The sequence below is a fragment of the Palaemon carinicauda genome, chromosome 40 (assembly GCF_036898095.1).
Source record: "Palaemon carinicauda isolate YSFRI2023 chromosome 40, ASM3689809v2, whole genome shotgun sequence".
Classification (NCBI taxonomy): domain Eukaryota; kingdom Metazoa; phylum Arthropoda; class Malacostraca; order Decapoda; family Palaemonidae; genus Palaemon; species Palaemon carinicauda.
Window position 1 is genome coordinate 37,231,815 of NC_090764.1, and position 10,000 is coordinate 37,241,814.

A 10,000-nucleotide genomic window follows, 5' to 3' on the forward strand; every position below is an offset into this window, starting at 1 on the left:
CCCCACTATGAAAGAAATTATTAACGGAAACGAGACCGTCAAGAGGGAAAGTAACTACAGCCGATTTTTAGCTCTCATAAAAATTAAAAGGACGATGGATTGGAGAGACCTTCGATACCAAAGTCCTGGTACCCTTCCAATTGGACGTTACCTCCCAGCGAGTGTCAAGAATTGGAGTTACAGTTGTGGAATACCCCTGCTGGATACTGATAGCAGAGCGGCCTTAACTGTCTAACCTGCACCGCAGGTTTGGTTTATATGTGCATTATATATGTAATGTACATGTGCATGTGTGCAAAACTATGTACACACACAAACACACACACAGATATATTTACATATATATATATATATATATATATATATATATATATATATATATATATATATACATATATATACACATGTATGTGTATGTATGTAAAAATGTACAGGTATTTAAATATATAGTGTATCTAAACCTTTAAATACCCGTACATTTTTACATTCACACACACACATATATATATATATATATATATATATATATATATATATATATATATATATATATATATATATATATATATATATATATATACATATATACGCCAGTAAATTTTTACGCATATTGTATTCACATACACAAACACCTACACACAGATATATGTAAACATTGACATATATCTTTAGTATACTTACAGCTCCGCATGATCATGTAGCACGTCTGGACGTCCATCGGATATTCCCTAAACTCCATTTGGCACCCAATGATACTGTAGACACGAGCAGAGTATCGAAGCGTGTGATTACTATAAATGGTCAGCGAAGCGTAGGTCGTCGTCAGTTTGGTAATGGCTGCGAAGGAAGAAGGAGGCTTTAAATACTCAAACATTAAAATGGGATCTTTAGAATTATGAATAAAATCAACAAGAATAACAATGGAAGAATCAAATTATTCATAAATCTGTTTAAATGTTATGGAATAGATACACCAGATAAAAGATAAAAATCATATCCAACATCAGTAATGTGTGTTTTCCAGAGAGAGAGAGAGAGAGAGAGAGAGAGAGAGAGAGAGAGAGAGAGAGAGAGAGATGAATTATTATGATTTAGCTTGACATTTACAATCGATCAATGTTTCTTGTAGTGCTAATAAAAATCCGATATCATTACATTCAAAAAAATCTATGTTACATCAACAATAGCCTTAACACTTGGTTATGGTGGTATATATATATATATATATATATATATATATATATATATTATATATATATATATATATATATATATATATATATATATTATATATACATATATATTATATATATAAACATATATTTATTTATCTATGTTTAACCTTCTGCTAATGAAATTTTCTTCCTCTCTTTCTTTCTTGATCACGAAAAGTAGATAGCGTGAGCTTTAAACTTCTGAGCAAAAATTCTTTATTATCTATAAACATGCAAATATAATTTGCCCACATACCATTACATGTGCGTACACAAACATATAAGCTAATCCGGAACCATGGTTTTCCAGAGGATAATCACTTTCGAAATTGAATTACCTTTTGGTCAGTGTTATTAAGCTTTACGTTACGCATGTTATCATGACAGAATTATTGCATAGAAAATGAATATATTATCAGTCAAATAGACTGCTAGTATTTGTAGTAAGGAAACATAAAGGAAGAAAACATTATCCAGAGAATAATAAAATCTAATATAATTTCAACTTATCATTAACTTGAAAGCAGTATTAATTTACAAATATATACCAGTAAACTCAAACAACGCCACCCGAAATCCAAACTACAGAGGACCAACATAATTTCAATCTTAATATTATTACATTAGCCTTCGGAGAAAGCAGAAATGATTTTCGATGTAAGCTATGTTGGACACGAGATGACAACCCTAAAGACACAATCTTGCGATCCTAAGAGAATCCATGGAACGAAATGTTGTCAGTATTCAAAATTTCCTTATCAATTTCAAGATCTTTATGTTTCGGGAATTTCCGTCCTTTTTTTACATCAATACCCTAAATACTGAAATATAATTCCACTACATAATATACATATAGCTCTGATGATAGACAAAAGTACAAAAGTTAGAGGCTGAAACAACTGTCAGTTATTTAAACTTTGAGAGATGTTTTCTTGGGATATTGGGTACTACACAATGTTTCAGTATTTGGTGGTAATTGCAGAAATCCATGCCCCAAAATCATCATTATACATACAGTGCATATGCATACATACTCGCGCGCACACACACACACACACACACACACACACACACACATATATATATATATATATATATATATATATATATATATGTGGGGCTGGGTGAGTGTAAAAAGTTAGGGTATCTGCAAGCAAGCACAGACATATTTTTTATCAATGCACGTAAGCTGTGGTTTTATGTACCCAAATCGTACCAAGGTGGTTTTATGTTAAGACTTTGATACAGTGAGAAAAATAAGTAGAGAGAGAGAGTGAGAGTCGAGATCTCCCTTCAAGGTTATATCGAATATAGCCTTGGTTTTCACAGGCTTAGTGTAATAAGAAAAAATTGCGTGAATGAAAAACGTAACTAACGTTACATTCGTTGATCTGTTGTTCCAAAATAATATAAATAACTCTTCTGTAATACTTTCAACGAAATATATGTTATAAATAATTGCATTATGTTAGGACGAAACATTTCGTAGTCTAAGTTCTTAGGATGAAGAATAATATTACTTCGAACAATTAAACTAATTCCTTCATTTATTTTTCTCAAGCCATTTTTTTTAAAAATTATAATTTAATTGCGCTGACTAAATTCGTTCATATAATTGATTGAAGATGGACCCCAATGAGATTTAATTAAGAGAGCAAAAATGCCTGCATCTGCCGGACAGGGGTTCGAGTCCCGCTCAAACTCATTAGTTTCTTTAGTGTCTGTAACCTCACCATCCTTTTGAGCTAAAGATTAGGAGCGAATTGGGGAGGGGAGCCTACAGGTCTACTTGCTGAGTCATCAGCAGCCATTGCCTGGCCCACCCTGGTCCTAGCTTGGTTGGAGAATGGGTTTTGGGCGCAGATCATATGTGTATATGGTCAGTGTCTAGGGCAATGTCACTGTCCCTTCCCTCTGTCATTCATGAGCGTCCTTTAAACCAATTTCAATTCATCCGGTACATAATATCGGTTCTGGCTGCTCTTTTCTTCAATGGCCAGACACAAATTAACGATTACGCAATAATACGAGTAGATTACAACACCTCGGGATAGGGGAGTGTGACCTGAAGAAAGGATAGAATACGTCTCGTGACCGTACTATCCAACACGCGAATCGTTTTTTTTTTTTTTTTTTTGTCTTGCATAAAAGCAGTAGAAAAGAGAAAAGAAAAAAGCAGAAAAATCATTGACGAAACAGTGGTTGCAAACACACAAATCTAATCTCTGCTCTCAGAGACACGCATGAGAATCCGTCAACATAAATACGACCTGATGTCTTTTCATGATACGAAGCAGCCAAGAAAATCAATGCGATCATGGAGTTATCTAGACTCGAGAACACGAACAGATCGCGTTCGTTACAGATTTTGCGTGTATAGCATCTTCGAGGAGACTGTGGGTCATAAAAACGTCCATATTTATGATAACTGGATTAAGCATTGCGTATTTTATGCTTCGAACGAGCGCAGTCATGATGAGATCCTACGCGTGAGTTAAAAGCGTCTTGCAATCTATCTTGTGATGCTTTTACTTTCTGTTTTTGTTTATGGAACAAGGGACTCATGTGAAAGAACAAAAACTGTGATTTCTTTGTTATTTACGAGGTCTTTGATGTGTTTAGACGCGTTGTTAAACCGAGATGAAATTGCCGAGCACAGTATTCACAACGGGAATCCATGATGAAAATACAGGCTTCGTAGTTTGCCCTAAATAAAAACAAGATGTAATAAAATATATTTTTCCATAGCGATTTATAACGCAATTGGGACCTTTCGACACGTGGCGTGTCTATCTCATGGAGAAAAAGACTGGATTCGTTTAGTTTATTGAATCTCAAATTAATATACGTCCCAAAATATGAGGTAACACTCTTCTTACCAAGAGAAAAAATACAGTATTCAAAATCCACATGCTAACGTAATCTCCCTCACTAGTAGTAATTTGTCTTGATATCTGGTTCGAACCAGTTAGCGTAAGCGCAGACCTTGAAACGTAGTCTAAAAATAACCTTTAATACGATTGACAAATGCTTGGGAATAAGAAAAAAAGAATATCACTACCACAGCCTTTGTGTTGAAGTTCAATTCCATCGTTCAACCAAAGTAGTGCTGACTACTTCCTCTCCCCTTACCAGAGGGGCGGGAAGAGACCGAGTAGTTATAAGTCTTGCACTCGGGATTTTAATTAATAGAGTATCAACCACAATGGCATTTAATATCGAATTCTACTTTTGGGAATGTATACGGTAGCCAATGAAAATTCGTTCATGATAAATGCTTATGGCTAGGCAAGCATTCGAACCTATGCCCTGAGCCTAAACAATGCATACAGGGCCTTTACCTATCGAGCTACACATAGCTCGACTGGTAAAGTCGACCCTACAGGCATTGTTTCGGCTCAGGGCATAGGCTCAAATCCTTGCGCAGCCAGAAGCAATTATCATAAATTAATTTCCAGTGGATATACATTCCCAAAGGTAGAATTCGGTATTAAACGCCATTGTGATATATATATATATATATACTGTATGTATATATATACATATATATATATATATATATGTGTGTATATCAACCATAATGGCATTTAATACCGAATTCTACATACACACACACACACACACACACATATATATATATATATATACTGTATATATGTATATATATATATATATATATGTGTGTGTGTGTATATATATATGTAAATATATATATATATATATATACACACATACATACATATAATTCCAAGGCCTTTTACTTCAGTTTCCAAAACTATATCAAACTGGGTTAATGGTGATATCCATTCGGAAACAGCTCGAGATGATCCCCGTAGCGGTTGCAGGCACATTATGAAGAAGCGTCGTGTCCAGTAATTCAGAGGAGTCATGCTATTGCGGGTCCGTAGGCTTTCCACATAATGTAAAGTCGTCTAAATGGCTCCTTGGGAGGACGAACGTGACCTTGGGGCTATGCAACGCGAGAATATCAAGGCATTTCAGTTCAGGTGTTTTTTTTTATTATAGCTTGTTTGGTTGTTGTTGTTGTTATTTTGTATTCATCTTCCAGATTTGTTTTTAATGTAATTTTGCTATTCTCTTGTTATCGTCTTTCTCCTGGTATTTATGTTATCATAGTTTTATTTGTAATTATTTTCTGTACTATTGTTATGATATGTCTTACTATATTTAGCTTCAGCATTTATGTGATTATTAACATTATTGCAATACAGCCAGCAAAACAATAAGACATAATTTCCTTACATATTGCCAACAGATATCTATCAGCAAATCGGCGAAAAGGAAAGCCTGGATTTACAGGTACCACAAAATAACGTCAAACAGAAAATATATTCATTTATCAGCCTGTTACCTGTGCACAGTGAATCAAGGCATGGACGCACATTACAAGATCAGGCAATAAATAGGGGATTAACTTCGATGGAGTTTTCCTCAATTCGCTTTTATGGACGCAACAAGAATTGATTCATCTGGATAGCGGATAATCTAGTTTTCGTTAATAAAGGATCATAAAACTCAAGGGTCTCAATATCATCCAAAGTTAGCTTAGAAAAAAGCATTAACAACAACATTAAATAGAAAAAAAAAAAAAAAAACAACATTCATGAGACGTTGTTTGGGGAAAAATAAGTTAAGTTCAAAAGTGGTTATTTTAGTCTAAAATATTTCTAGCAAGGATACTGAATGAAAGTCTCTATATTCAGATCTTTCAAGTAACACTGATTGTAATTCTAATTAAACTAAGTTGAATTAAACTTTCCACTAATTAGTAAGAATTCTCATGTTAAACAAATGGTAAACATTGAGAAATCTAATATCATCAAGTAATATGGTAACTAAAATATAGTAAATTATAGTGAACAGATATATATTCTTTATCGTCAGTATGATTTTTACTGCAATTATTGTTACAGAGAAGAACAAGACATCTGAGTCGTATTTCTGGAATCTCATAAGCAGCCCAAGACTTTTTTTAAAGATAGGTAAAAGCTATAGGAAAATATTAATTTTCTTTTTAATATAGGCAAATATATGGTACACTAGAGTATTGTTGGTATCATTATTACTAGCTAAGCTACACCACTAATCGGAAAAACAAAATTCTACAAGCCAAAGGGCTTCAGTACAAAAAGCACCAAATTAAGGAAACGAAATGGAAGAGGTTCTAACAAACTATTAATGAGAAGTAATATAAAAAAACAAATCTAATTAGATAAATAACAATGTCATACAGAGCATCTACTCTATTAAAATAGGCTCAACCTGTTCAACCAAAAAGAATTATCACAAAATTATTTAAAAATATAATTGGGAATATGATTGGGAAGATCATTCCACTATTTGGTCACAGACGGAATGAAACGTTTAGAATACTGTGTAGTATTGAGCATTACTAAAGAAAGGCCAGACTATTAGGATTAACAACATGCCACTTACGACTTAGTGGATCGTATAGTCCAGAATTATCTGAATGCAAAGGAGGGTCAGAATTAGGAAAAAATGCACAAAAAGATAATAGAACGACGGAGCCACAGAATAATATCCAAAGTATAAGGAATAAATAGACTATAAGTTTTTGCCCAAGACAGGTAAATATTTAAAATATGCCGGTATATATTAATCAAAACATTTCCTCGAGATATACAGGTCTCTAAATATCTCAATATCTAAGTACAAAATTTTTTTTCTCCAAAGATTTTTAATGATGAGTTTTAATAAATTGGGTCTTTATTACGTTCACATTTAACCTGTATTTCTACCCTTACCCTTCACCTGCTTCAACACAACAAACCAGGCCTGTAAATTTCCTATAAAATGTCTAATACAAAAAAAAAAAAAAAATAATAATAATAATAATGTTCAATACGAATTCCTCCTAGCCTAATTTTCTCAAACCAAACCTTACCAATGAATCTAGGTCTAGATGTCAGGATGCCAGATAACTCATAATCAATCAATCAATCAATCAATGTATCTGGGTCCTAACCATGCCAGGGTTGTACACCTAGGCATAACCTAGAACGCCAATATTCATAAATTCCCGGTGATTTAAATTTATAAATTAACGAATACTTCGCTTAGCCATAATTTGCAAAGATAAAGACATACGACAATCCTTCCTTGAAATGTTCTGAACTATCTATTTCACTATATAAATCAAATAAACTGAAATACAGTGCTCAAGCACCTCATAGATTTTAAAATTTCCTCCAACAACCTCTGAGAGAATTAACATAAAAACATGGAGTCAAGAATATATATATATATATATATATATTTATATATGTGTATATATATATATATGTATATATATATATATATATATGTGTGTATATATATACCGTATATATATATATTTGTATGTGTGTGATTGGGTGTGTGTGTGTAAGTGTTCAATTATAATGTCAATTATGAAGTTTACTATACTTTAATTCTAAGACCCAATTACAGAAAAGAACTTGAGTGATCACTGATAAAAAAAGTAAACTAAAAAAAAAAAGGCAACATAGAATGAAAGCAGGGAAATACAAATATTGTGAGAGACATAGGTGTGTCCAATGCCATTATCTACCTTTATAATGCTCATATTTATTCCTTACATTACAGTAACGTATTGATCTATTTATATTCTCTTTGAAAATTTAACCCATAGCATGAATACACTTCAATATTGTGATGATAATTATGGAAATTGTGTTTCTATTTATGTAACATTACTGCTTTTTTATACTGAATGTGAAAAATGAAATATTCTTTGATAGGAGAAATTGTTCTGCATAGATAAGATAAATGAATTTGATAATTTATTATATTCTCTTTATTACGTTGGCCAATGAACAATTGTTTTCGTTCATTATCCTTTGAAAAGAGAACGGATACCTAAATGCCGCAATAAAAGCCTTTTATATAATTTCTGTTATAAGATAATGACGTTGGGTAACGCTATAATTATTGAGGTCTTGAAGACACTCGTTATGATAGATTAGTCTGGCTCCTCGTGGACTTTGATAAATAATTCTTAAAATATACAAGAGAGAGAGAGAGAGAGAGAGAGAGAGAGAGAGAGAGAGAGAGAGTGTGTGTACCTGTGTCACGTTTTTCGTCATTTCTTTAGGCTGAGCAAACATATATGATATATATGACTAAAAATATTTAAAAAAAATGTGAGTAATTATCTGTAAAGATGTTCTCTCTCTCTCTCTCTCTCTCTCTCTCTCTCTCTCTCTATATATATATATATATATATATGAATTTATGTACTGAAGCTTTAAATTGTATTCCAAACTACACTTCTACAATTAGATCAAAAGAAACATCTAAAAGGACATAGATAAATTTTAAAAGCATATTTTCCTTTCTCTCAACATCTGTATTAGTTAGTAATTAACTAGGTATAAATATGGAAAATATAAGGTATTGTAAAATTCACGCATTAAGTAAATATAAGAACATATGTAGACATTAAATCTTATCTACTAAAGCTGACAATGTAACATTTATAATTAATTGTCGAATCGAGAATGAACTTTTAATGTAGAAAACTTCTATATTAAACTCCCTTCATTTTTCATATCTACTGTACACTGTTTATATCAATACATGCTCATTTTAAGACCTCTTTCAATCCATTCAGTCAACGTATCTCTATTTGCATCTTTTATTAAACGATTCTTTTTGTGCTTTCAATGACTGTAGAACAAATTATCTTTTCTAAAATTCTCGATTACCTTCTAACCCCTAATTTCATCACATGCTTCCTTTTCCATTCTAACTTTATTCATGATTAACCTATCCTTCCATCTGAACGTGTACATTATTTTCCATTCTGCCGTGCAATTGCAAACTAAATATTATCTTTTTCGTTCACTATTTCTCCTTTCCTTAAGGGACCAGTTTACTGGTTTATTCCCTCTTCCTAGCTTCTTTGAAACCCAAAACTGTGTCCTGATAATGAAATTTCAAACACTTTGTAAACTCCATACAATTCTGTTTCTTTAATCCATGGTCTCTTATCATACTATCTCCTTTCTTCATCCACTCCCTCCGTCCTGAGATTCCATTTACCTTAAACTTTAGTTTAACTAAATAACAATCTGATTATACTTATAGCCACATCCCTTTTCCCTCTTACAGCTATCATCTTATCTTTCCCTCTATTCTGCACGCTTTTTGCGTCTTTTCTTGTGTTCAAAGTATACTTAGAAGCTCCCAAAAAATTACCAGATTCTCTTAACACATTCTCATTCACTACCTAAAATGCTTTATATTTCTCTGTCGCCTGCATGTATATCCCCTAGGACAGTCATTCTTTTAGGTACAAATTAAGATTCTCCCAAAACTTCTTTCATCCTTATAGGTGTTCAATGTGGGGCCATACACTCCCGCTATTAAATTTCGTTCTCCAGCCTTGTTTAATCTTCCCCAAAAATTTAAAACTCAGAAATTTCAACTTTCCTCAGTTTATATATATATATATATATATATATACAGTATATATATCTAGAATGAGAAGGTTTACGTGGCTGTGCAAGTTATTGGATAAAAAAAAGGGGGAGGTGTCAGGTACTGAAATGTGGGTAGCAAAGTCCGTAGAGTAACCGAATAACCAACTACATTTACATAATGAAATTTACAACTATGTGATATAGTAATATTATAAGTTATAAAAACAAAAACATAATAGTCAATACAGCAAATAAAAAGATATAACCCTAGTAAAAAATGATTAACAAGAGCTACAGCCACTGCGTGTGTGACAATGGTCT

At 32.5% G+C, this 10,000-nt stretch overlaps 1 protein-coding gene across 1 annotated transcript in view; it reads right to left on the minus strand.

Moving 5' to 3' along the window:
• The window catches only part of LOC137631891 (glycine receptor subunit alpha-4-like), an 83,779-nt gene that overhangs the window by 43,164 nt on the left and 30,615 nt on the right, over positions 1–10,000 (minus strand). The window contains exon 5 of the mRNA XM_068363896.1: positions 661–837. Coding sequence (XP_068219997.1) covers positions 661–837 — 177 coding nt within the window. The remainder of the gene's footprint in view (positions 1–660; positions 838–10,000) is intronic.